At 45.3% G+C, this 27,825-nt stretch overlaps 3 protein-coding genes across 3 annotated transcripts in view; 2 read left to right on the forward strand and 1 right to left on the reverse strand.

Annotated features, from left to right (window-relative positions):
• The window catches only part of RECQL5 (RecQ like helicase 5), a gene marked incomplete at its 5' end in the record, with an annotated part of 37,426 nt that extends 10,981 nt beyond the window's left edge, over nucleotides 1–26,445 (reverse strand). Inside the window, 7 exons of the mRNA XM_080629267.1 lie at nucleotides 18,238–18,320; nucleotides 18,677–18,839; nucleotides 21,044–21,155; nucleotides 21,529–21,634; nucleotides 22,364–22,882; nucleotides 24,648–24,769; nucleotides 26,325–26,445. Of these exons, the coding sequence (XP_080485393.1) occupies nucleotides 18,238–18,320; nucleotides 18,677–18,839; nucleotides 21,044–21,155; nucleotides 21,529–21,634; nucleotides 22,364–22,882; nucleotides 24,648–24,769; nucleotides 26,325–26,445 (1,226 nt within the window). The remainder of the gene's footprint in view (nucleotides 1–18,237; nucleotides 18,321–18,676; nucleotides 18,840–21,043; nucleotides 21,156–21,528; nucleotides 21,635–22,363; nucleotides 22,883–24,647; nucleotides 24,770–26,324) is intronic.
• On the forward strand, nucleotides 799–11,716 carry SMIM5 (small integral membrane protein 5). Its single transcript, XM_080629337.1, has 3 exons — nucleotides 799–884; nucleotides 9,070–9,223; nucleotides 10,590–11,716. The coding sequence occupies exons 2-3, from the start codon at nucleotides 9,097–9,099 to the stop codon at nucleotides 10,709–10,711; spliced, it is 249 nt and encodes an 82-aa protein (XP_080485463.1). The 5' UTR covers nucleotides 799–884; nucleotides 9,070–9,096; the 3' UTR covers nucleotides 10,712–11,716.
• A 607-nt stretch (nucleotides 26,446–27,052) lies between the features above and the next one.
• The window catches only part of SAP30BP (SAP30 binding protein), a 32,388-nt gene continuing 31,615 nt past the window's right edge, over nucleotides 27,053–27,825 (forward strand). Inside the window, exons 1-2 of the mRNA XM_080629381.1 lie at nucleotides 27,053–27,300; nucleotides 27,422–27,531. Coding sequence (XP_080485507.1) covers nucleotides 27,186–27,300; nucleotides 27,422–27,531 — 225 coding nt within the window. The 5' untranslated portion in view covers nucleotides 27,053–27,185. The remainder of the gene's footprint in view (nucleotides 27,301–27,421; nucleotides 27,532–27,825) is intronic.

Consider the following 27,825-nt stretch of genomic DNA (forward strand, 5'->3'; position numbering starts at 1 on the left):
AAAATATATCAGAAGAAAGCATTCCCTAATTTAAGCCAGAGAAGGGTACACAGCTCATCAGAAATCCCCGAAAAGAAACTAACCAGAAAGTCTTAGAATTAATCCAAGAAATGAAAGCATTAAAAACGACAAAAATCATGTGAGTACAAGTAAGTCATGTAGATGCCAGCTGCTGAACAAAAGCCATCTGATGAGCTTTATCAAATAGGAAAGCAAATGATGAGGTTGATAAGAAATCATCACTTTGCACCTGTCTGAAGGACATCATCTGAATTCCAACAACCTCTGGGACAAGACAGAGGGTGCCAGCTGTCCCCAACACAAGGCACCAAGAGAGTGAACACCATGGCCAAGGGCAGGGGGCAAAGTGACGTCAGCAGCAGCGTCCCTGTGCCCTGTCCGGGCAGGCTTTGCTCCACCTCTTGCAGACCTCTTGTCCTGTCCCACCAAGGAGCACAAGAAAAAAGCTCCTTCCCTGGGAGTCTTTACGGGCAGCATAAGGAAAAGTTAATTGCTTTAACAGCCCCCAAACTATCGCAGGGAGAGAATCGAGACAAGTCTCACTCCAGAAAAAGCTGTAATTAAAAGGAAAATAAGCAAAGACCTCGCTAGGAGGAAACGCGGGGAGGATGCGAGCAACAAGTGCGCTCGGTGCGCGGGAGCTCGCCCCAGGCTCCACTCCTCGGGGCCACCCTCCCTCTCTGGCACATGTAACAGGAAACTTCCCGTCTCCGGGACAACCAATAACAAAAACCGGGCAGAGCCAACAGCTGGCTGTCAGCAGCCCGAGGAGAGCGGCGCCAGAGGAGCCGGCCGAGGGGAGATGACCTGAGCGCTTAACACGACCGAAAGAGAAACGAGAGAAGAGCTGGTGCGCGGCTGGGGTAAGGCTGAGCTGTTGTTGCTGGTGTTCGGTCAACCCTAACACCTTAACGTGATAGCAGGGAGCTGGAGCTTTCGTAGCTGTCTGCGCGGTGAACTGCGGAGTCAGCCGCTGAGCAGAGCCTGCCCAGCCCGAATCCCTGTGCAAGGGACGCTCGGGAGAAAAGCTTTAACGAGAGCTGCAGGAACCTGCGCCCAGTGCGCCAGGGACAAGGAGCCGGCCCGCGGCCCCAGAGCCGCAGCAGGGGCTCCGCTGTGATGCGGAAAGCGGCTGCTGTGTTCTGTTGCTGTTAGGGAATGTGACTCAAGCTGATAAGCAGGTCTAGCACAGGGCATTCTCCACTGCAGTGACTTGATATATTAATGTGGACAAGAGGGCTGCTCTGCTCCTCCATGTGTGTATGTGCCACCAGGGAGAAGCTGCCCGCACAGGCAAGCGCCTGTGAAACCAAGCGGGTGCCGTCACAGCGCTTCTCCAGAGCTCCTCCCAGCTGGAGCAAAGTTTAGCCCCCAAATCCTTAAGCAGAGAGCTTAGCAAATAAACCCTGGTCAGGGAACCAGCATATTGTGCAAGCTCAGCATCTGTGTCCAATAGAAATAAACAGAAAGACTTTACATAGCTTCTAACAAGAGTATTTAAAAAAATCAGCCAGTGTATCGGGCACAGATGCTGGTTTACTATTCAAAACAGCCTGAGAAACCACTGTGCGAGAGAACACAGACACACACATACATGGTCTATAGTTTCCAGTAACAAGACTATCAGGTCTGAATGCAGTAAGAGGGGAAGGAAGAGGATTCCCCAAATACATGAAATTACAGAATCGTTTAGGTTGGAAAAGACCTTTTAAGATCATCAAGTCCAAGCCTTGGTTTTACATAGAGGTGTCTCACAGCCTGAGCTCCCATCTCATTTTGCTTCTGGATACAGAAGGAGGACTAGAAGGGAAACTGATCACGTATCCCCTGTCTGCTGCCACTTGAAGCTGGTGACTCTGTTTGGAAGCTCCTGCAACTTCTAACACTGAGCCAGGACCACTTGCCTCTTCCAGAAGGTACATGGGCAGCCAGCTGTTTACCAACAGGTAGGGAGAGAGGCAGGAAGCCAATTCCCACCAAAAGGATCCTGATCTTACACATACCTGTAGGGAAGAATGTTAAGGATCAGGTATTTCCGCTTCTCTCCATTCCCATTAATGCAGAACAGAGGGTGGGTCTTTCTGACCTATGTGTTGTACAAACACCAGATTGGAACTGCCTGTGTAAGGAGCAAAGACCCGCAAGCCTCCAGTCTAGCCCTATGTTCAAAAGGGGATGGAGGCAAGTTTCTACCCTGCTAGTGAAGTGTCGCTGTAGCCTGGTTGTTGCAGTTAAGACGGTTTCTTAAATTATGGGAAAAACAAAGTTGGGGGGGTAAGGGGGAAGGCAGGAGGGAGGAGTGAGGGGAGAAAGGCTGGGGGGAGGTAGAGAAACACACCAAGTGTTCCAAGCCAAAAGAAAATCTTAACATGTTTGGCTGGGGGCTTGTCTAGTGCAGCTGAGTTGTACATATGTGGGGGGGGAGGAAGAAGCAATGTGAAACACATGTCTGGATAAAAGCAGCTTGTGTTACAGCTGTCATAATGCACAGGCCTCTCAGCCTGACTGCACTGCTAAAGCAGTTATGGGAGTAGAAGTACAAACTAAGCAGAGTTGGATAGAGCTGAGCCTTTCTGGAACACAATCCCCTGCTCCACGGAGCTGGACACAGGGACTGCATGAAAGCTGGGTAAGGAAAGCAGCGCCCACCTCTCCCCTCTTGGCAGGCTCTCATCACTACCCCCTGCAACCACAGCGGATACAGGGCAAAACAGCTTCTTCTGAGGAAGGAGCTGTTGTAGCCTTCAGTTCTGAGCTCTCACACACGAGTTCTGAGTTCTTACACCCAAGCAGCATCTTTACTAGGCTCAGATGAGCATACTTCACAAGACCTCAAAAATGCATGTAATTTCTGAGACCTGCAGGTTTGAGATCAGCTAAGGCCAGGGCACAAAGGTGGCTGACAGAAGATGGAAGTGTTTCCAGCGCTCTCAGGGGACTCCAGCTGCCTCACCTCAAACACCAAACTACTGAGAGATCCCAGGATGTTTGGAAGTAACTATTTACAAGGTTCTCAAAGCACACAGGTACCTCTGGCAGCTTCCTGGGAAACGGTTATTTTGCTAATATTAGAATAGACTTCTAGGCTAGATTCAAGCATCAGCAGCCCTAAAAAAAGTTATCTTGCAGAAGAGCCACAGGTTTATTTTTAAAATTGACCTTTTCCTTTCATGGATGGCTCAGAGCTTTGGTTTTCCCACTTAAAAATGGGACTAGCAATGAGGCATGGGGTTTTGTGGACTTGTTTGTGGCATGGACTGGAGAAAAACCTGGGTGTCCTGCAGAGGTGCAAAGACTCTGAGCTCAGTGCCCCAGTGGGTACCTCAGCTACTGAAAGTGCAATTGCAAGGAATTCAGTGCCTTTTTATATTAATTTAATATTAGGTTGTAGGGGAGGGAAGGGACATTTACAGTGCTGCCTCAAAACCGATCTCCAAACAGTGGGTAGTGGAGATGACAGGGTATCCCAGCCAAACGGTTACCCAGTCCAGGCAGCTTTATAATCTGAAAAACTGTGTGGCTGCCTTTGCAGGCCAGCTGACCAAGTCAAAGCTTTTCTTCCATGACATTGAGCTGCAATTTACCAGTTTGGGTGTGTGCTGTTAAAAGGCTGAATTCTCTTGATAGTGGAAACTATTTTCATCTGCTCGGGAATGAATTATAGGTCTGTTTGGCTCCATTCGCTCCTGTTTTAAAGGAAAAAAAGGGCTTGTCTGTGAACTGTAGTTTTAAATTTCACACAGCTGGTCACCTACAGTCATGGCAGCAAACCATGCTGCATTAACAACTATGAGGGAAAACCATGTACTAATGATATGACTACATTTCTATAGCCCTTTTCATCTCAGAAGTACTTAGAACAATGAACAATTGTACAGGAACTATTACATGTTCTGCCAAAATGCACCTAAACCATGACACCACCAAGCAGCCCAGCACTGTTTGAGGACAGGAAGCACCACAGACCTTATCCATGCAAAATCAGAAGCGTGTTCCAGGAATTAAGAACAAAGCTGGTAGGTTTAGGAACTAGCCAAGCCTTCATGTTCTTCAGAAAATGGCCAAATGCAGTCAGAGTTTATTTGAAAGTTTTAAACCAGAATAAAAAGCATCCCCTTCTCTTCAGCTGCTCAGCACCCTCCTTCTGTGAGGCTGGGGTTGCCTCGTAAGATCTCCTACCAAATAAGTTATCACAATCCACACAGGCTTCCCATCCCAGCACAGGTCCAACTTCAACCGACTTATTTAAATTGTCTGAGTAAGAACACTGCAAAGTACTTGCTTCTCCACAGCCACAGTCTTGGGGGAAAAGACAGTGTTTCAATGAGAATGTTGCCCTGGATTCTGCTTGCTTGGGCACACCAGCGAGGTCCAACTTCATAAGGTGTCTGGAGCATTGCTGATGTGCTTAATGGGCACAGTGAAGGATGCTAAACTCACTGTCACCGGGACTTGCTGCAATAGGACTAGAGGCATCAGCAGCTTCAGGGTACCACCAACGAACTCCCCGCTCCAAAGCTCCATCTCCATGTTTAGATTACTACAGCAACAAATCCATGCATGCAAAAATTTGTAGAGGGAGCACAGTGAAGCCAATGGATTGGGACCACATCAAGAGAAATAAACCCCCATGAGGCATGGCTGGGTAAGGAGCAATCAAGAGCAGAAGCCATGCTTTCATCTACTTCATCCTGAACAGACTCAGTGACTGCAGTGTAACAAGCAGTCAGCAAGTTAAGGCCATTTCAGTCTGTAACTGCAGAAAGACCACGGTCTTCCTAGCGAAGGATTTTGGAGGGTGTTAAGAGACCTGGACACACAACAATCAGCAGACAAACCTCATGAAATTGAAATGGTTGCATGTTCTGCCACTTTGCAGAGATCAAGTCACCTAACAGAGGAATGGGATGACTTATCCAAAGTCACACAACCAGGAAGCATCACTGGCAGTCCGGGAAGACCACCTGCACTTACTGGCTTCCAGTCCTGGGGCTAAACCACAAACTCAAATTTATGTTGCTTGCACTGAAATTGTCTGCTCAAATGCCACCAGGGTTGTGACTAAACAAGTGTCTCATTCCTCAGCAGTAAAATTAAGCTCACCCACTCTCTACAGTTCAACTTGTGATGCACCCGTGTAGACACACAGGATGGATACAGCTTTCCAAAACAAAGATAAGCCAAAAAAACCCCAAGTAATTCACATCAATTCCACTTACTTAAGGTAACTTGACTAGCTTAAGACAGGGAGAGGATGTGGGACCCCACCTTACATGGTCATCCTGAAGCTCTTTTTCTTGCTTGAGGCCTGGAATCTACCACACACAGCCAGTTCACAGTACAGAGAAACCCTGACCAAGGTTTTCCTCTTGAATGTCTAGATTGAGGCCTTTCAATGGCTTTATTCTCAAAAGGGCTGAGCAGCCAACTTCTTTGAGTGCTTCAGTATGGCGTAAGTCCACTAAAACAGTTCAGAAAGATTTCAGTGCTATTATGGCAATTTTCACTGCTTTAGTCAGTGGGCATAGCAAGATGAATCTGCATTAAAAACAAATAAAAGCACTTTCTGGGAATCAATCTACAGAAGCTCTAAATATAGGATGTGCTTCTTTGGTTTGAAAGGGTCATGTAATCCTTGCAGCAGAGCAGCACATTCAGATGCTGAGCATCCCCCTGCTCTGTGCTCTCTTTTCAGCCAAAGCTACAGTACATGGCATTTGGCCTTTTTTTCCTCAAAAACAAGTAAACACAAATAAAAAGATTTGTTCTATTCCCTCCCCTGCTAGGCCTTGTACCATAGAGGAGAGCAGAAAGATTTGATGATCTAGTCCCACTGGCAACACTGGAGAGACGAGTTATTTTATAAAGAACAGACAGAAGAGGAAACAGCTGAAACCAGTATTTTCAGCCTGTCAGGGCTCCTCAGCTGGAACTCCCCAACCACCTCTCACAGGCATCAGCACTGTGTTCACCTTCTTTTCTACGTGATTTTCTCATCTTGCCTCTCTTCATTGTATTTTTACTTCATGTGATCTCTAGCTACAGCTGTGAAGCAAAAGTTCATGACATTAGGTCTGACAATGCCTTATGAAGACTATACTGCACTGTTGTCATTTTTCCATAACAAGTTCCATCAGCGGGGCTGCCCTGGCAGCATGTCACCTCTGCTCTGGAGGGCTCCTATCCTCCATGGATGCAGTTCTGAGGAAGGACATGGAGAAACTGAGAAAAACACTGGCAGACAATTATGTTTGCTCCAAACCCCACAGAATCTGTGAGGTACTAACTTGGGTGGCCGCTCTAGGCTCTGGAACAGCATTCTAATCTTAGAAAGTGAACTGTCAGTTAAAACCTACAACCTTAAGTTTCAAATCTCTTAAGACTTGCCCATTTTAATAATAATCATTACAGTGACTGCTTCAGCCAAACATCCTGCACCACCTGGGCCTCAGCTAGTGGTGCTGACTGGGAGCTTACTTGAACACAGTATGATAAAGAAAAATATGGATTAATTCTCACGGCTCCACTCTGCAATCTGTAAGTACTGTCATTGTTGTTGGGGTGTACACGAGCAAGATGAGGCAGAAGCATAAGACACTGAAGTCACTCAGCACTAGCCTTACCCTTATCCTAATCTCCAGGGCAAGATCTTCGTTCTCCTGAAATCAACTGGAAAAAGATCAGAATCAAAACTAGACCTGACCAAAGACTTCACATCACAAGTAGAATGGAAGATACAAAAGTCCGTGAATATAACTAGCTTTCTTGGTGGGTTTTGGTTTTTTTGGTTTTGTTTTTTTTTTAAAGTAAGTGATTTTTCCCCTTGGCACCTGTGTGCTGTCAGAAGTGCAGTTGAGCAGAAAAACATTTGCTTCCTCATGGGTGGACTGGAGGCTGCACCACCAACATCAAAACTTTGTCTCTGAAGTTCAAACCAAAGTAAACAAGCAACATTCCTTGCAAGTTTTCAAATAAAAACTCTTTCACTTAGCTCCAGCTCAGGTCTGTTACTGAGACACCTCTTGTCATTTTAGACTGGGCACTTGGCTAATCCACAGGGAGTTCTACAATCCTAATCAGTAATTTTACACTGGATGCCCAAACTTCAGAACCTTGGCTTTTAACACTCACTGCTTCTGGTGCAGCCCAAAGCGTGGCATGAAAGATGACAGCAGATTTCGTACTAGGAGAGCTTCCAGGTAGGCAGCAGCACCTCCCAAGGGAGCAAACATTTTCAGAATGTTAGAGCCAGAAATACTTTAAAAAAAAGTTTCTCTTCTTGAGCCAAGAGCAGAACACACAACCCACTTCAGCTCTGCCCGCACGGCCACCTCTTGGAATAGGAACAACACCGGAAACTTGCTGACAGAATCACAGAATCCTGCAGCACTGTGTGATAAAGCAGCCATTTCTGCAGCAGCTCACTTGGGGTGCAATCATCTAGAAAGAACTTGTTAACCCTAGTCTCATAAGTTATCTTTTCAGGTCAAAAGGCCACAGCTTTGCCTCCCTGCTGAGTTGGACAGAGATCTTTCTGCAGATGTAGATTTTCCATCCACCCCCATCCCTAGGATACCAGTTGGTTCTGATTTTTATTTCTTATCTTGGATTTCAAAGAACAAAGAAAATGCTTTTTGAATTGCATAAACACACAAAATGTAATTTAACTTGGCATTGTAGTATTGCAGCCCAGCATGCGAAGATATAGCCAAGGTCTCTCTGTTCTCAGTGTGTTTAGAAGAGCTGAACTCCAAGCAGCCGTTTGTTTGAGTAACCAAACCAGATCTGCAGTAATGAACTAGCTGGCTTATTCCTGGTCATTTGGCTTTGTGTTATCACCAAGATAACACATTAATAAATATTAAATAGCAATGTTCCAGTCCCACAAAACAGTACTATTACAATACACACACGCTAGTACATTCTGATATAATAATGACATGAGTTATAATCCATCCAAGTGTTGACCTGTCCAATCACTTGTTTTAAGATGAATTCTCAACAATATCCTATTCCAATTACTGACTGAAGCAAAATTTTAACTTCCATAGCTCTCATGCAAGCTTGTTTGTTGTGATGCCTTCCAAAATCTTTCTCATGGGACAAAAGAACAGCAAATACTGGTGGCAAAACTGAGGCACCTAACTTTGACTAAACTATTTTCAGTAACAACAGTTCCTGGTGATCATGCTTTCTGGGAATAAAGAAGGTGTAAAATGACTGTGCAGGGCAGTAGGGATTAAGGGATTAACTTCATGAGGCAGGTATCTCTCCAACAGATCCAGGGGCTTTTGCTTTGCTTGTTACCAGCAGTGATAGGTAGGCATTCACTGCTCTATACATGTACCGCACCATTAGAATAGACTGTGGCTTAAAAGAAAAAAAAAAACTGCATTTAACTTGCCATATAAAACTTGCATTCACTTGTAAGAAATTAAAAAGCATCCAGCTGTCACCAGTGAACACAGACTTTAGTTCTTAATGTCACCAATCAGTAAAACTGTTTGGTAAAACATTATTAATGATATTGCGGTGAGGTATTGAAGTAAGTTCCTTAGTTTTTGAAGGGGCTTTCTGTGGGTGAAAGTGCAAGAAGTCTTCAAGGGCTGTGTTACTCAGTAAAAAACAATGAAAAACTACATACCACTGGAGTTCAGCATTTGGAATTCCAGTTAGAATTGGATTTCTTTCTGGAAAGACAAAATAGGAGAACTGGCAAAAAAACCCTACTTTCTTAGGTGCAAGCCAAGGGCAGGCACTGTCCAATTCTAACTCTGTGCCTGCTGAAATAAGTGTCCTTTTACAAGAAACACCATTTTGCCTTTGCTGAACAGTACAGCTGACAAAAGCACCCTCAAACCCGGATTTTGAAATTAAACCAGTGCCAAAACACGTAGACAATTAATAGTTCTCCACCTTAGCTACTGGGAACAAGGACTGAGACCAGATAAACTTGTTTTCCTTGTGATCACCAGCCCTATAAGAAGGCTGGCAGTTTGCTAGTATTAGTCAGTGGAAAGGTTTATTCTCTATTTGGTTCTTCCGCAGCATAAAGCCTGGAGAGGTTGAGCCAGCATGTCTTCTGAAGGCTTTCTGAAGGAAATGCAAACGATTGGTGAGAAGTTTCTCCTTAAGCTCCAGAAACTGCCCAAGGCTGACCCGGTGGAGATTGTGTCCTTTTGTGTGGTTCTTCTGTTTATCGGTGAGTGTATCAGTGGATGCAGAGGGATGTCAGAATGTCTCTTCTCTTCTACGGGGGCAGCTTACTCCAGTCTTTGTTGCTGGGTTGGTGTTGTTGGCAGTCATTTCCTCTGAGGCCCAGTTTAATTTCTAGGTAATGTTTTAATACTCAGTGTCTGTCTCTACATGCATGCCGAGAACAACAGGCAACAGCATTGCTTTCCCCAGAGCTTTCATATTACAGCATTAAACAGCAGTACTCTACCAGAGCTGCTGCAATGTTCTGATGCACAGGAGATAGTTTATGACAAATGGCATTAGGACACCTCACTGCTGATGAAGACACAAAGTCTGAGACTCCAAGTGTTTGCTTCAGTGGAATGACCCTATTTATTCTTCTCCGGTAATGGCAAGATCCCTCCTCCTGCTCTGTGTGGGGATGGCATGAAACTAATAACAACGAGCTGCTTGATCCAGAGGGATGAAGTTTGTTTAGACAATGGGAAAACAAGCAGGAAGGAAGAAAGGCCCTCCCCCTCCACGAGGTACACTTTGCTCCCGGCCAAAAGGAAGGGAGTGGATCCAGCCTGGACACTCCTCCCTGGGCTGGAATTCAGAAAGACACACCTGCTGCTTTAGTTTTTTCATACCTACAGCTGGTTCCCCACAGGTCCCATAACCTGGCAGCCCAGCTCCAGACTGTTAAGGAACACATGCACACACACGTGCACATTCACACACCCTTATGTGTTTTGAGGGATTAAACACATCATCCTTTCCTATTCTTGATGAGTTAACATACTCCTCCAACACCAACCATTATGCCTAGTGTAGGGTAGCAGTGATTTAGCCCAAACCTTTGTGAAACAATCCTTGCATTTGCAGTATGTATTTTTTCAAACAAAATACAGAAGAAAGAGTAAAGCCAACCCAGTCACAAGTACCTGTCCTTATTAAAGGGTACACTGCACACACTCCTCAGAAACACAACTACCAGTTTGACTAACCAAATCCTCTTGAGTTGCTTCTGACACAATTATGCGGACAGTTGGATCTTCATCCTTTCCAGGTACACAGCTGTACTTAGTCACTGCACATCACCTCCAAAACAGCCCATTAAGCAGGTAAACATATGCCTCCATATGGTTTGGTATATAGCTCTTAGGATCATGAAATATTCAGCAATGACTGTCCAGATTAAATGGATAACTAACACAAGGGAGCACAAACTTAGGAGGAGGGAGGTGGGGATATGGGGAGAAAAAAAATTACAAGAAACCAGGCTTTGTTCATTCTGCTGCTTACTGAACAACTTAGAGGAGACACAGGGTTACTCTGTGGTGATTGCTCCTATGTCAATAAACAGTATCCTTTGCTTGTCTTTCCAGTTACTATTCTGGTGCTCATGATCATTGCCTGCAGCTGCTGCTGCTATAGCTGCTGTAGCTGTGATGGACATCCTGATCACAGACGGAGAAAGATCCAAGTCCGCCCAGCTGCCCATTCATGAAGTGCAACAAGTGGTTACACAATTTACTATCAAGGTCATGCACAGACATCATGATTCAGTCCCATGGGGATGACTTTCTACACTAGGCCACTGGAAATGGCAATAACAGTAACAATTAATATGACTCAAAGGACCAGAAATCACAGCATGGAATTCCTTCTTTCTGTGACAGCCACTACTGTGACCAGAAAGGTAATGCTACTTTACCATCACTGTCTCCTTCTTCTAGGGTGGGGTGAAAGTGCTGGACACATGCTGCTGAGAAACAAACATGCTTTCCCATTGACAGCCCTGCGACTGGGCCAGCCAACAATTCCCTCTGTGAGCATGGAGCCGCAGACCAAAGCAGAGAACACAGAGGCTGCCACATGCTAGGTAGCGCTTACTCTCTTTACAGGCAGCTAATCCAGAAGGATGATGCTGGGCACTAGCAGAACCCCCTGACATCACTAAGAGATCTACATGCTTAATGCATCTTGGATCAATCCCAAACCTGCTATCTCAAAAGCTGCCTGCAACAGACACATTTAGCAGATACGTCTGATGAAAACAACAAACCTCATCCAGACATACCAGCTGAGGCTCTGAGCATGGCCAGAACAAATGCTTCTCGCTTTACTGCATGGAGGCTACAGTGATACGAAATTGCCAAAGAGAAAAACCAGTTCATGTGCAATACCCTTTGTAAACAGAAACGTGAAGGCAAAAGTGAAAACTTCACCGATGCTACAGCTTCATTTGATCATTCTGCTGCTAAACGTGCTCCCTCCCAACCCTCCGTGTGGTTCTGTTCTTCTGTTTACTGCAGGTGGATGGTTCTTACAGTGCATGGGAGTTTGAGATGAACAAACCCGTCCTTCCTTGAGGAACCTGTGTGGACCTGACTCCCTGCCCTGTGTGCAGTTTATTTTAGTGGACATAAACATTATGCCTTAGGTTTGTTTATTAGCACATGCAAAGGCATTTCAGAGGAGTGACATACCAGGTGGTAACCATCACTGCAGGGCACCCATGCAGCAGCTGACAGCGGGCACTGTGACAAAGCAGAGCCCAGAACAGCCTGTACAGCTGGAGACAAGTGCAAATAAATCCCGTTTCCACACTGCACCCACTGTGTATGTTTGGTTTATACTTTGGTGATTTATGCACATACAAGGCTATGGTGCAGGTCACAGCTTTCCTAACTGGGACAGCCAAAGGAAGACCATCACACTGTACCTGACTCTGTAAGTCATAGGTCTTTCTGCCCCAAACGTGAAACCAGCCACCTTTATGAGAAGGCATATTGATCAGTTATCTTCTATCCTTGTACCCCAACTGTTAAGTGTAGAGGAATCAAAGGGATTGCACATGTGTATATACCAGAGCCAGCATCTAGCTCTCTAGAGAAAAGAATCCAATTTACAACCATTTATTTGGCTTTTAAATATTCTTCACACTTCAAAAAGAACAAAAATTTTGAAAACTTTGTAAAGAAACCTCTTTTCTCCGATGCCTGCACCCAAATCAGTAAAAAGCACATTCCACTGCTACATCCTCATGTATTCAATTTTTGCAAAGAAACCAGATGTAGGTATTTTGCATTTTTGTACTGTTGCCCATTGGGATACAGCTGCAGCAGAATAGGCTAAAAATTAAGAAAAAAACTTCCAGCAGAAAATAAGGCTGTTCCTTAGAGCATAAATATTTGAGCCCCAACTTGACAACTGCCAACAGATGACTGCACTAGTATGAGCTACTGCACACACAGTTACGCTGAGACGAACAAAGTGCTGGCCTTTATTGTAGTTCCCCAAAGCTTTCACTCCAGACCAATAAATATGTCAGGGTAGGATAAGCTCAAGTGTGGCATCAACCTACTCTAATCAACATTCAGAGATACATCACACAAACCACGACAACCTCTCTGTCAGATACGGCTTTTCTCATTTTGCTTACAAACAAGTGGCAACCAAGGCGACATACGAAGTCTCAGAACCTCTTTTGCAGGAGACAGACTCAACAGATGTTTCTGGATCTCATTTAAATCAGGAGACCTGTGAAAGCACAGAGCTTACCTTCTTTCCTAGCTTATCCTAAACAGCGCCAGCTACAGGAATTAACAGAATCCCATTGAGAAATGTTACAGTGGCATGGAACCAGTCTGTGCTAAGTCAGGAGGAAGCTCAGCTCACATACCAACTGACAGCTTGGTGTCACTAGGAACAAGCTGCCAGGCCTTATCTCAACAGGAAAAGCTACAAATACACATTCCCCAGTGGTTTTACAAATCAAACCACTGACAGATAGCAGGCAGGGGGACAAGAGAAATGGCTCCCATCTTATTTCTGCCATTGCAAGTTCCTGAATTAGAAACAGAGACTAAACTCAACACTTAAGAGAAGGAGTGAAAATTAAGCAATCCTCTAAAGAATTCATGTGGCTTTCTGGAGCAGAGAAGCAGTCACTACATACAGGAGAATCCCTGGACCAATTTCTACATACTTGCCTGGACCTCACAAGCCTAATTTTCTGCTTCCTACCATTTTGTACAATCGCTTGCAGCTGGACTATTCCTACAGTTAGTGTTTAGTTATGCCCATTGCTGGCCTGGGCTGGGTGGGCTCTGCCACCTTCCTGCATGCAACAGATCAGTTTGGCCTGAAAGATGCCCAGCAAATCCCAGCTTACTACAGTTCTTCAGTTTCTGTTGACTAGGAACATGTCAGCCTCTGGGTCCCTGCTCGCCACTCACACCAGCTTTTGTGTGTTTGGTTTCAATCATTACCCACATAAAGGAACCTGGAACGTCCTGAGCACTAGTGGGGACAGATCCATCCTCTCAGTCGCAAAAAGCAGAGGGAGATCCAGAAAAACACAAGACTAAGGTGAGACTGTTTCAAATACAGCAACTTCTGTACATGTTGTGAAAGCCTGAGTGACCCTAGAAGGAACTGCGAGGGAATACAGTTACTTCAGCCATGATGACACAAGCGTTGAAATAATTCCCTGAAAGACCTAAAAGAGACAAGAGGTCAGCCTTTCCAGTAGAGGTGGCTGAAGTTCCACTGACTTGACAGAATAGCTTCTATTCTGTAACATCATCCCTTCCTTTCAAAGTGACTTGCTTGGCTTGTGAAAAACAAAGTTTCCTTTTACACACAACCTCACACACCACATTCTCCTCCTCCTCCCTTCCCACCTCTGTCCAGCACCATCCTTCTGGTCTTCCTCAGTCAGGAAAGCAACATGGACACAGTCTTATTGCAGCTAACGGCAGTGCAAGGCTCTGGAATGAGTTTATCCACCCAAACTCCTACAATGAGTTTTGGACTGGAGGGCAGTCTTGTTCACAGTCATTTTAAATATGGTGGTCTCCTAACAGCTTACAATACAGATCCACTCAGGATCCAACAAAAGCCTCTTCTCTCCACTGCAGCCTTCCCCAGTCAGAGGGCATCATGAGCCTTTACAACCACTGGAACAGGTGTACGAGTAGATAAAGCCATGGAGGAGAAAGAACCTCTTTCCAACTAGGCTCAAGGCCTTTGACCAGACTAGCCACACCTTTGCAGGGAAGTCAGTTGTTAATCATTGACTGTAGTACAAACAGGCACCTTCCATGCTGGCTCTGCAATCTCCAGGTGCAGTAAGGGAGTTCTTCCCCACAGGCCAAGATCTCTTGGAGGGAATGCAGAGGACCAGAAGAAACACCTGCTACAAACATAACAGCTTCAGGTATTTATAAACTTGCATACAGCTGTCCTGTTTCAGGAGATTTAACTGTGGTTAGCAAAAGAGATGAGAATTTTCTAGGGTGGACAGTCACACCGGGTTTCTGCCTTTGGGTCTACTGAACTAGTATCTAGACTGTCTCCTTTTTAAAGGCAAAGCAAGCTATCCAGAACCACCTTCATGTCCCATATGCCTGTTGGCTAGAGCCTGGCATGGTTATTTGCCATCATTCCAGAAAACAACACATGAACTGAATATATTTGGCTGCTAAGAAGGAAACAAAAGCTTCAGCAAACTGAAGTGTGCTCCTAGTCAAATGTATTTGGCAAGGACGAAACACACTTTCCTTATAGTATTAAGGATCCAGACACAACGGGAAGCAAGTCAAACAAATTTTCAAAAATAATGGACCACCCTTAATGTATTAGGACTGCACAGTCATATTTCTGAGAAAGCTTGAGGAATAACCCATCTTTTCCCTTGAGAAGCAAGGAAGCTTTAGTAAAACCACAAGATGCTCGCAGAGAGACGCTGGATATTCTTTAGAAAGCTATGAACAAGCCATTATGCAAAGTACCAGTGAAAGAGCAAATTTGTAGAACTCACTGAGATCCCACTTAGAATTATTGCTGGACCCAAGTACTGCATGGGAGGAAAATATGCTTCTATGGCAGAGTAACAGAAAGTGTTACCAAAGCAAACTCCCTTAGCAGGAGACCTTTTTACACAACTACTCTAAGCCCCATGGTAGCACGAGATGGACATGAAGAACTCTGCTTATTTTTTCATGGGTTTTTTCGGTTGGTTGGTTTCAAGTTAGTGTTCATTTAATCTCCAGTGTGTTTTCAGAGTTTATCTCCCTTTTAGAGATGCTTCCAATGGCAGCAAAGAAGTTCTCCCACTGAATACTTGTCTTTCATGCATAGGCTGTACAGTTGACAGAGATGAAGGGTTCACACTGAACATGCTGGGACAGACACTATGTTATATTATTAAAAATTGTGATAAACTGTGATTAAAATAAATCTCAACTGCCAAAATCTTGTAAAGCCAGAACCTTTCCTCTTTACATCTCTGTAGATCTGATTGTGAAACTGGCCTTACCTACCTTTCTTCTGGTTTACGCTTCCATTGCTGTGACTCTCCCTTTTGGAAAAAGGGTGCTGCAGGCACAGAGAACATGCATGCCTGTACTGCTTTGGGGACTGGGGCTCAGAGCACAGAGAGGACACCAACAGCTGACACTGTCCTTGTGTATCTCTAGCAGGGTGGAAGCCAACATGTCTTCAGTACAAGAGGCATCCTCAGTTCTGGAAGACCTAAAGAGACTGATTGAAACAAGTGACTGGGCTCTTGGAGGGCTAGTGGTGATTGGCACCTTTTGTCTTGTTTTTGTTGGTCTCCTTTTATTTGCTGCCATTTTTGGGTGCTGCTCATCCCCAAGGCACAAAGTAGGGTATAAATAGCAAAGCTCAGACACCGTACATGGAGCCCTATGCTAAGCAAGAGTCAGCCCAGCTACAACCTAATTGTGTCGTTCATAGAACATCATCTTCTCTCACACCCTCTTCTCTCCCTGGATGGTTATTTCTCCCCATGCAACTTCCCTGCATCAAGAGAATGCACCACTGCCAGCAAGCTGCCCTGCAAGTCTACAACAAACTCAATACCTAAGAGTATCTGCATTCAGAAACTGCGTGACTAGACAAATACCAAAGTCAGCTCACATCTGCCTGATTTTCATCTTTCAAGCAAAACCACCAGCTACAGGCAAATGGTCAGCTACCACCTAAAACTGATAAAGATGTCTTCCAACTGCTGCAGTTACAGGGTTTTTTTTTCCACCTTGCAAATGGGGAACAGGAAACTGACCAGCGAAAGCTTTGCTCAAACGCACTCCCCAGAACAGCTTATACCATTGTTCTGTCATATTTGGACAAAAGCCTAAATATACCATGCAAAAATCCTTGCCAACATGCAAGTCTGTCTTTATTTGTTCTTATTTAGAACATTGCAAGGTCAGTTTCACTATCCAAACAGTGAAAGCAAACGTGAATAGAACTGTATGAATTCAAAATGTAAAAAATAAATGCAACCTGGTGTTCCTTTACATAGAATCTTAGTCTCCTGTACAGTTATAAAGAGGGAAGCCAGTGAGCGGTGCCGCAATATGCTACTCTGGGATACGTATACAGCATGTTATACAGTAGGAAGAATGTACCAGGATGAGGGAGGGAAGAAAAAGTATGGAAGAGGTGATTTCTAATTAGGGCAGAGATATTTCCCTACAGAAATCTCTCTTATGTATCCAATGAAATCCTGTATCTGTTACTATACATCTGAGCAAAGGAGAATGTTTTCTTTCTGTCCTTGCCTAGTTACTGCCTCATTGCTGATGTGCAACTCTAGAGAAAGTCCTCACTTGAGACAGCAGTCAGGCTCTTTACAGCATGCATGAAGTAGGAGATGCAGTAAGATAGTAACATGGAGCCCAACTCATGCCCTCACTGGGGAATCACCGTGGAATGTCCTGAGACCCCTGCTTCTGGTTTGTGCAAGGTTAGTCCAGTGATCCCAGTCCAGTTCTTATGGCACTAGCGTCCATTCCAGAAAGTGACTGTCCTGACTAACTCTACTGCTATGAACAGCTTAGGAATCAAGGAAAAACAGATACCAAGACAAGGCTTCTTGAGGTTAACATCTAACCAGATAGATACAGCTGCCTCTCAGATTATACAAACCCCAGACACAAACAGCCACCTGGCCACTCTAGCTATTAGCTAGTAACACACACCAGAAGGAGCAGAGCTGCTTAAAGTAAGTAGATCAAACTAAATAGCAAGACAATTCCCAGTAGCTACTTCCCAGAATCACCTTGACTTTGGGCAAAGAAGTGCTCCTTCAGATGCCCCAGGACTCAGTATCGTGCCATACTTTAGTACAAGCAAAACTTTCTTGGAGCAACACCATAAAACAGGATTCATTTACCAAGCATGACCACAAGGAGAGCACATGCTAACCAGGGCTTCAGAAAAGCATCAGGTGTCACAGTCACACTGAAAAAGTTGTCCTAGACACAGGTGTGAAAAATGAAACAAAATGGAGACTTGAAAGCAAAGACACATGTTGATTGTTTTCAGCTAGTGAACACAGACTGCTCTCTTACTGGCAAAACTATAGCCTTGATGTCTTATCCAGCACGGAATAGCAATTAGTACAATTACAGTTTACAAGTCAGAACCTAAACAATTCACATTGCTGTTGCTACTCTGCATTTAGACTGGGGACATCCATAATTCGGGCCTGTTTCTGAAACATTCTAAGCACCATTGGCTCCTTCTAAGGTCAACAAGTATCATAGATACCTTGTTCTTTGCAGAATAGAGCCACTGAGGTTTAGAGAAATATTAAACCTAAATGCTTCCATCCCATGCTGATTAGGCTGCCTATCTCTTTAGAAGAGAGACAATGTAGTGAAGGAGGAAAGAGTCAAAACAAAAGCAAATGCAACTAAGTCAGCCCATCATCAAAGACAGAATATAGTAAAATTCATAGCCAGAGGAATTACAGTTTAACACCACCACATCGCTTGGTCGGGCTCCAAGACCAACATACCAGTTATCTGAGAGGTGGGAGTGACAGAGAGATGTCTCAGGGACACCTTCCTCAGTTCAGACAGCAAAATACCAGGTGATTCATTCAGTTTGGTTTTTTTTTCCTGGATATGCAAGATCTCAGGAATAACACTGCCCTGGAAGGGACAGGGCATGGTTTCTCCAACACTAAACAGTGTTTGAAAGAAGAGCACTCACCCCAGCTCCTCACAGAAGTTCACAATGGCATCAAAAGCTGTCATCACAGCTTTGTCAGATTCTTTTAAGGTGCCTTTTTTTTCCTGAAAGCAGAAGGGGACAATAACTGTAGTCTTAAATTTAAATATAAACAGATAAAGTAACTCTAGTGACAACTAAATCCAAACCTTCTGATCAATCCAGCAAACAGGTATAGGCACCACCCTGTCTCTACTCCACTCTTATGCTCACCCATGCCTCACTAATAGAGCTGAAGCTGTAGCCCTTTCCCTTTCTGTTTCACTCCTCTCTGCTATCCCTTGAAACAGGGCTACTGACAGCTCAAGACCCAGAAAAACTCACTTCATCTTTGCACATTCCAAGATTACTGCAGGCAAACCAGACCAGAGCAAAGGCAGCAGCATATCTAGGCAGGTGGGTACTATTCTGCAGATCTTACCTGGATGTTAGAGAGCTCCTTCTTAATCAGAAAGCTGACTTGATCCCTCTCATGCCTTGAGTAATAGAGCCGACAGCAGGATGGCTTCCCATCTCTCCCAGCTCTTCCAGACTCTTGGTAATATCCAGCCATTGACTTAGCAATATTCCAATGGGCAACAAATCTGCATGGGATAAGACAACAGGAAACATAAGGCTGCAGGTTTCTCAGACCACTTCATACACAATGGTGTTATTTGTGGACATCAACAACAGTAAAATACAGGGCAGCAAAAGCATAAAAGACAGAGTTTAGCAGAGCAAGGGATTTTGCACACAGAAATGTAAGTCCTCTTAACATGAGATGCAAGGAAAACAGCTGGGCTGTAAGAAAAACAACACACCAGAACAGCACGTGAGCAGGATGTTACTTCAAATGGATGGAAAAGGATGAGCATGTGAATATCCCAAACATGCATAGAATTGCACAGCTATGAAGACTGAGAATAAGGACATTGAATCACAGAGTTCGGGAGATTTTACCATGAAGTACAGCATTAATAAAAAAGTCCTATTTATTTTGTGGAACACAATGTGAACATTGCAGAACACTTTTTGAAATAATCGTTTTAAAAGACACTTTTTTGCCAACAAAGCCTGCATGGGAAATTCTGTCTTACCAAGCTGACTTGCAGATGAAGGCATCCTTCCTTCCTTCCTAGCCAGACAATACAAGTATAGAATCATTGCTAAACTTCATATAATCTCTGACTGTTTTCAACACACCACTTCTTTAAACCTGCTTGTACCTGACTATTTGGCAATTCAGCTTATACCTGCACTGAGAGGGCTTCATAGGACAGTAACGCTGCCAATGTTTTAAATCCCAGCTTGCCTCCAAACCAGCATGTCCCAGGGGCAGGTATGACACAAAAGGGTGTGGCAAAAGAGTAAAGGACAAAAGCAGGCAAACATGTTTGAAGAAACACAAACGCTCACAGGCCAGGCAAGGAGCGTCAGAGCCCTACACATTTAATCCCCATAAGAAAGCTTGCTGAAGCAACTGATAATCTCAAGCAAAATTGAATTAACAGAAAGGAGGTGATTCCATCATAAAAAGAGACACCACCTATTTTCTCTTTTGTGCAGAAAAGTCACCTCCAGAAGTTGTCAGACCTGATCTTAGTTGATAACATATGCATGAATGCTCAGAACTCTGCCAACAGAATGAAGGCTAAGCAGCAGTTGCTTATTGCCTAGGCTCAGGTCTAATATCCTTTAAACTATTAAAAAACATCCTATAAAAAGTCGTTTTAACTCCATCCCTTGGAAACTAACCAGATTATAAGCATGTTTCAGCTACATTTCACTCTCAACCAGCCCTATGCATTTCAGTTACTCTGCTTTTTCTAACAGCCACTCTCCTGAACAGGGCAGGGTGGCTTCAGCAGGTCATTAATTCATGCTGCTGTCCTAGTAAACTTCTCATTTCTCTCTTGGGTCACTCGCCTCAAGCAGCAAAACGGTCAGTCACTGTTATGCGATCTTGTTACCTGGCAGCACAGGGACACAGAAGGATGGCACAATTGTGAACTGATGCGACTGTCTCACTGCTGTTCTGCCCCTCTCTCACAGCATTCAGAGCAACCACTTTATGTGGATTCTAGAGTGAAGATCAGGTCTGTGTGGGGCATTGCGTGAGCTGCACCTGAATTACCCTCTGCTAAGCAACCACAGTTCACAATGCCAACTCAGCACAGCCATAGTGCAGTGCAGGAATTCTAGCAACACAGAGTGATTATGGTGACAGAAGTCCCAGAGGAACAGCTGTTGAAACCATGTGCAAAGTTTTATCCTTGGACTAGAGCTGTATTTTGATATGGTTATTGCCATTTATGAACTGCTTTATTTTTCCCCCCGTTGCATTGCAAAAGGAGATGTCTAAAAAAGAGTTGGCTCTGACCATTTTAATAGAGGGTGTATCAATTATTTCAGGTGCTCATATTCTTCTCACTGCTTTTTAACAGCAACTATTGCACTAAGAGAAGTGACTGCTTCAGCTGTGACTGCCTCAAGATGGCTTTTTTTGAAATCCTGGAGGGCATGGCAAAAAAAAAAAAAATAAAAAAAATTCCTCCAGTTTTCTTGGTTTGGAAGATGACTGGCACAGAGGAGCTCTGGTGGCTTGGTCTTAATTTCTTTATAAAACCCTTCCAGGTTTGTTTTACTGGTTCTAAGATAAAAACCATCCAGCTCTGTTTCTGTGGATTTAGCAAGTGTTCATCAGGCATTTGAGTCGCATGTATCAGGTCACAGAGAGACTGAGGCATTCCCTTCCCACTGCTCAGGTTTCAGACTCCGGCAGGGCACAACACTCAGCCTCACATACCTGACGTTGGCTTTGTCTACTCCCATTCCAAAACTGATGGTTGCAACAATAACAGGGATCTTCTCCTCCATCCACTCATTCTGGATTAAAGTCCTGTCAGCTGCCTTGAGTCCTGGGAAGGGAAAAAAAAGGAAGAAAACAACAGCTAAAGAAATAAATGAAATTCCTCCTCCATTCTCCCATTCTAAGCCAATCCCTGATTGGGACAGCACCAGCTGTTTCCATTCCAGAGAGAAAAATCCGATTCCTTCCTGGGATAAAAGCAATTATTATATTTAGGCTGTGCAAGATCCAACAAAACCAACAGCTCTGGAGTAAAGGGAATGATGTCCTGTGGAAGACCCCGAACTTATCTCACCTGAGCATCAGACACATTGCAGACCATGCCTAGAAAACTGTTTCCTAGATAGCCCCAACCCAGGCCTTAAGGATTGTACAGTTCAGTTCTACCAGCTGTTGAGAGACGCAGATGCAGCTTCCCGTACCTGCATGATAAGCCTTGGCTTTCACTCCTCGGTAGCTCAGCTCAGTAGCCAGCTGGTCACACATATCCCGCATCCTGCAGTACACAATGCCACAACCGGAGTACACCTGGGCAGACAGGAGAGAAAGTCGATAACACAGCCTGAAGCCAATCAACAAAGCTGCAGTATCAGGATGGCAGAGACAGGAGGAATGTCCAAAGCTCATCTCTTTACAAGCTGATTCCCTGGCAACTGAAAATACTGTGTCAGCACAAAAGTAAATCAAAGAGAAAGACAGTTTCCTTACAAGTCCTACAAGTCAAACAAAGTCCTACAATCAACCAAATCTGCTCCCTCAATCCTCTCCCAGTAGACACAAGGCAAGAAGCAGTCTCCCTCTGCTGTTCAAATAAACACGGGTGCAGAGGCTACAACAGAATATCTGAGAGTTATTTTGGGAATTAGTGTCAGAGCAGGAAATTCAACACAACATTCAAATGCTCCTGTTCATCCTCACCATAGCAGACAAGCAGAACACCATCAAACATACAATAATTGCCTGGGTCATGACAAATCAAGACAAATGCTTGCCGCATATTCCTAATCCACCTTCTTTTAGGGCAACCCCTTTCTGAGGACGCCTCTGAAAGGAACGCAGCCTTCACATTCTACCTATCTTAATGGAACTAAAAAACATATGTGACCACTTTTAGAGCAACTAGAATATACGCATGAGCACCCTCCTTCCAGGGACCTTCTCCTCCCCGCCACAGACCTGCCAGGGCCGTACCAATGTCAGTGACCATCAAGGTAGATTTTTTTCAGTTTAGCCTTCTTCCTTACATGTAAAACCTACCCCAGTAGTGTTTGTCACTTCAAGCGCCTTCAGACAGAAATCCTTCAAGTTGGCATATGGATCGGTCAAGAGCTCTTTGAACTGCACATCATAGAACAAGTTAGATCTGAAGCAAGGGGTCTTAAATGTAGAAAGTGGCTGCTTTAGCTTAAGCACTGCCACAATGTCCTCCTGGACCTGCTTGGTGGCAGTAGCTGTCAAGGCAACACATGGCGTATTGGGTATGCGAGTGCGCAAGGTGCCCAGCCGGAGGTAGTCAGGTCGGAAATTATGTCCCCACTGGGAAACGCAGTGCGCTTCATCAATTACCAGATAGGACAAGAGCTTTCGGGACACCAGAGAGTTCAGCGTAGCTTGGAAGGAGGAGGCAGCTGCCATCTCTGGGGTGATGTACAGGAGCTTTACTTGAGGCTTCTCACTTGTTAAGTCAGCCAGGATGGTCTTCTTTTCCTGGGCAGAAAGCTTGGAGTTCAGAGAGCAGGCTTTGATCTTTAGAGCCAGCAAGTGATCCACTTGATCCTAGAGTAAATACAAAATTAAAATCAAATTAAAAGCAAATGGAGATAAATCAGCACAAGAAAGACTACCAGGGACATCCAGGTGAGGCCCCAACTTTCACCTCCAGGATCAAGTCTCACGACAACATACACCTACAGTCTGGGTATTTATGACTTTAACTCTAGATGCCTTTATCTGCAGCTGTGAGCATATCCATCCAACTGCAGTTTTGTGCCTCCATTCCCTTTAAGACAGTCTTTTTGCTGTTAGGGAACACCAGGAGGGATCTGTGCAAAATAACTCATCACAACCCGAAGCATGTTGAAACAAGCTACCAGCACAATCAAGTTGACAGAGGTGGAAAATGAATGTGACCACCCTACAATAACAGAGTGCATTTCATACCAAAATAACAACAGGATGTCATAAAAACAGCTGAGATAGGACAAAATACAAGGATCACGCAAATCACTGCAACAGAACCAAGTCTGCTGATCAGAATCATGCCAGGAAAACCAGTAAGAAAACACATCCAGACAAACACTGGGCATACAAATTCACCTCCTCATCCCTACACTAAGCTGTTTACTCACACTCGACCAGCACATAACATTTCAGAAGATATCAATAGTCCTGAAAAACAGGTACCTTATTATTTCACTCAATAACTGGTTTCAGTGATTGATTTCACGTACACTGTTCACAAAGTCAGCTCTCAGGCTAACATGAATTTCCCAGACTAAGCTCTTGAAGTCTGGCTACACTGAAATATATCATCATCATTTCAGGCATAGCCACCCCATCTTGATGAGAAGACCTCTGAAGGTTCACTCCAGCTGTGTTCCGTAACTCACTGTGCTCATCTCAACCTGTTTATCACTGTGACACATTCTGCTTCACCTGCAAATCTTATCAATAGCAATTCTCTTAACCTCCATTTCACTAATAAAATCTTGTCTGTGCTGGAGTTTAATCAGAAATCCTCACACTTGGAGCAAATTCACTATTTGTAACACCTTCGGAGATGTATCTCTAAGCCTGCTTTTAATGTGCATTACATTGAGACTGCAAAGGAGTTAAAAAAATAATCCACAAAACACAGACCAGCAGCCCACCACACCAGGTTATCATGCAATGCTAACAGATGCTTTACAGAAGTCTAAGCAATGCTACAGCTGCTCTTATAGGGAACTGTGTCTCCCAACAGGTGATGAAAAGTAGAAAAAGTAAAATACACGTTAAAAAAGATCCACAGATGTGAGCACTCAAGGAGCAGCTCTGCTAAACCAGCTTCTTCCCATGACAGAAAGACTGTCCGCAACAGAAAGACATTTTGATGCAGAACAAATTGTGCCTTCAAAGGCAACTTCATTCCTGGAGTTATTACTTTATAAGTAAAACGGCAGTTCTCTTCTGGGGAAAGATCCAGTTTGGTCCGTTTCAGGTACTCTGCTGCTTCTGTATAGCACAGCAGAGGTAAAAGACAACTGGAGAAAATGGAGAAAGGCTCAGTTATAAAACCTACTAGATTATTAAAGAAGAGAAACATCCATTTAGAAAATTGCATATTATCATATTAGAGTTACTCTGCTTTGCAGCTAAATTGCAGCCTCTTCACCTATCACCAGGGTAAGGAAACATCAAGAGATATTTCAAGACATCAAGAGAATCTTGAGGAAGGCCTACAGCAGAGACGCGTGGACAGAAAGACAAGAGGCAGCTGTGCCTCCAGAGTCTCCCGACCCCATTCACTGACACTTTTCCACAGCTAACAGGAGACAGTTACCTGAATCAGTGCAATCAGAGGTGAAATGACAATGGTGATGCCCACTGCCAGAACTGCAGGAAGCTGGTAGCACAAGGATTTCCCTGCCCCTGTGGGCATGCATACAAAGACATCCTTCTCCCCTGCAAAGACAACAGAAGAAAGCTCAAGGCTACTGAGTGGTGGTGAGCTTCCAGGACTCTGATTGGAGGGGTGGGCAGAAGGGCTTGTAATCTGTGAGAAACAGCATATGTATGCATGTACCATGTGGCATACCAAAAAAAGACATTTAATTTCACTTAATTTTCTAAAAGCATAGAAATAATTTGCATGCCTGCAATGGTTTTCTTCGAAGAACCTCTGATTGCTTTGCAAACATTCAGAAACAGCCTTACAAAAGTAACAGCAGATATACAGAAACCAAGATAAGGAGAAGTTAAACAAGTTATTCATGCTAATTCTCTTCCAGACGAGTTGCTTTCACTCATCTTACAGACCTCCAGTTACCAAATTACTAGTCTCATGACAGATCTTTACCACATTCTCTTAAAGCTTATCCCAGAAACATATCACATAAGAAATAATGGCTGGAAATTTCAACCATGTAGATAATATCTTGTGGCTAGTAACTGTCACTCTGCTAAGCAGTATCCACCTGAAGTCACAAAGATGCCAGCATATGCAACATTAATAGGCAGGGATGCACTGCTGGTAGAGCATCACTTTTGGGCAGGCTGCTGCCAACAGCATGTCTGCAGAGCTGCTGGAAATAGATGAAAACTGTAAGTATATCCTGAGTTCTAAGTTTGACACTGTTCTGATTTGCACTATGGGACCTGTCAGGAGAGCTGAGGGTTGACAGCAGGGTTGGCATACATGAGCTGCCTGTCCAACCAACAGTGGTACATAGGTTGGTACATTCACACCAGCAAAATCAGGTTTCTGATAATCACAGGCTGGTTTGGGTTGGAAGGGACCTTAAAGCTCATCTAGCTCCAACCTCCTGCCATGGACACTGACATCTTCCACTCAAGCAGGTTGTTCCAAGACCCATCCAACCTGGCCTTCAACACTGCCATGGATGGGGCAGCCACAGCTACTCTGAGTACTTGTGCCAGGGCCTCAGCACCCTCACAGGGAAGAGCTTCTGCCTAAGAGCTCATCTCAGTCTCCCCTCTGGCAGGTTAAAACCATTCTCCCTTGTCCTGTCCCTGCAGGCCCTTGCAAAAAGGCCACGATTCAGAGAACAATCATAAACTCTGCCAGGAAATAAAGTTTTCTACTGGTATCATCTCTAACACAAGGACAGGTTGACTCTGAAAATGTGCACATGTAAATAGTTTTGACCTATAAACAGTTTTAACCTTATCTGACCACAAGCATGCTGGCAGATGCCTCCAGAGGAAATGTCAACAATAGCACTTTAGCACTTCTTATTTCCCGGTTGATGCACTAGCGGTGTTACAAATGCGAGGGAAAACAGGCAGGGCAGAGCCATGGTTGGAGAGCTGATGGGCAGCACAAACTTGTGCTCTGTGCCACTGAAATGATTTCAGAGCAGAGGAGTGCTTGGAGGTCCTGCGCAGTCCAGGTGATGTGTCTTCTCAAAAGCAGCACGATACCAACTCTTGCAGGATCACCCCCACAAGAAGACGAAAAGGCAGACATGCTTCACATCTTTCTGATGCTGGACCTCACCTCTCACCACAGTCATAGTCGCACTTTCCTGCAGGGAAGTCTTGAAGGACTCAAACCCAAAGACTCTTTGCAGTGCTTTTCGAACCCTGCCTTCCAGGCCTGGGGGAGCCTCGCCACTCATCCTGGAGAAGCTGTGAACGGTGACAGGAACCAGAGCTAAAGCCCAGCACTGCCACCCTCCTCTGCCCACAGCCTGCCCCATCTGCAGCCGCCCGCGTGACCTCCCCCATGTTTGCCCTGCCAGGCTCCCCTCTGCTTTGAAGGCCTCCCCCAGGGATGCCATCTAAGCCCCACCAATGGAGGGAACCCCAATAGCGTTTAAGCTGGTACAACCACCCCGCCCAAGGCCTCCACATGAGGCACAGCTGCAGGGCCATGGTGGTGGGGCCCCACTGCCTCCCACACCCGCCCGCACTCGAAGCTACGGGGGGCGGTGAGGGTTGGTGTTGGAGAACAAGACCTCCTTTTTGCTGGCCTCGCACGTCCTTTTCCCAAGGGGACCCGTCCGCCACCTCACATCCCCGCACCGCCCCTCCACAGCCAGAGCCCTCCACGCCCCAACCCCGCACACTTGGTTAGGATCCAGCAGCTGCTGCAGCGGCGCCGCGCGATGACGTCAGGAGCCACTCTTTAAAGGGCCAGCGCTCACCTTTCCCCCTTCTCTCCCTACCGCAGCCCCGCGCCGCCGCGCTCAGGGGTTTGCGCCTCTCGCCGCGCGCCGCCGCCGCCGCCGCCGCCGCAGCGCTCCCGGGTTAACATGAGGCCGCTTCAGGCGGAAGAAGGAGGGCGGTGGTGCTGCCGCGAGCGCGCTGAGCGCGCCATCTCCCCGCGCCGGAAGTCCGGCCTCGGAGGAGGTGGAAGATGGCGGCGGCTAAGCGGAGCGTCTTGTCGTCATTGGCGGTTTATGCTGAGGATTCGGACCCGGAGTCGGACAGCGAGGCTGGGACGGCGGGAAGCGATGGGGGAGCGGCTACGGGTGAGGGCAGGGAGGGGGCTGGGGGAGGCTCCGGCCCGCCACATTCCGCTGTAAAGTGAAGGCCTCGCTCGTTGCCCCTTGCCACCTCCTCGTTCCTCATGGTTTAACTTTTTCTCCATAGGAGAGAAAGGAGGGCTGGTCTCAGTTGGGTACGGAGATGATGACTTCACCCGCCTGGATGGTGATGAGGACGGATATGAAGAAGAGGATGATGAGAATAGCAGGCAGTCAGTAAGTACCTCTGTGCTCCGAAAGCTTGCCCTGATGCCTGTCATGCATTGCAGGGGTTTATTTCTTTCTAAAGAAAGCCCCCGAGTTGCAACCCATAATGGAACCTCGAATATCTGGCAGTGCGGGTGGGTTTCAGCACTGTCCAAATCCTTTGTTCTCTTTGTTTTCGAGGTGAAAGCATTTTCCTTGAAACCTATCAGCAGCTTGGTGCAGTCTTTGTTGCTTATTGCTAACTTTGTTGATGCCATTTGTCTCTTATGGGAAAAAGGGCTGGAAAGAGTCAACAGCCACACC

The sequence above is a fragment of the Psittacula echo genome, assembly GCF_963264785.1.
Source record: "Psittacula echo genome assembly, chromosome: 14".
In the NCBI taxonomy this organism is placed as follows: Eukaryota; Metazoa; Chordata; class Aves; order Psittaciformes; family Psittacidae; genus Psittacula; species Psittacula echo.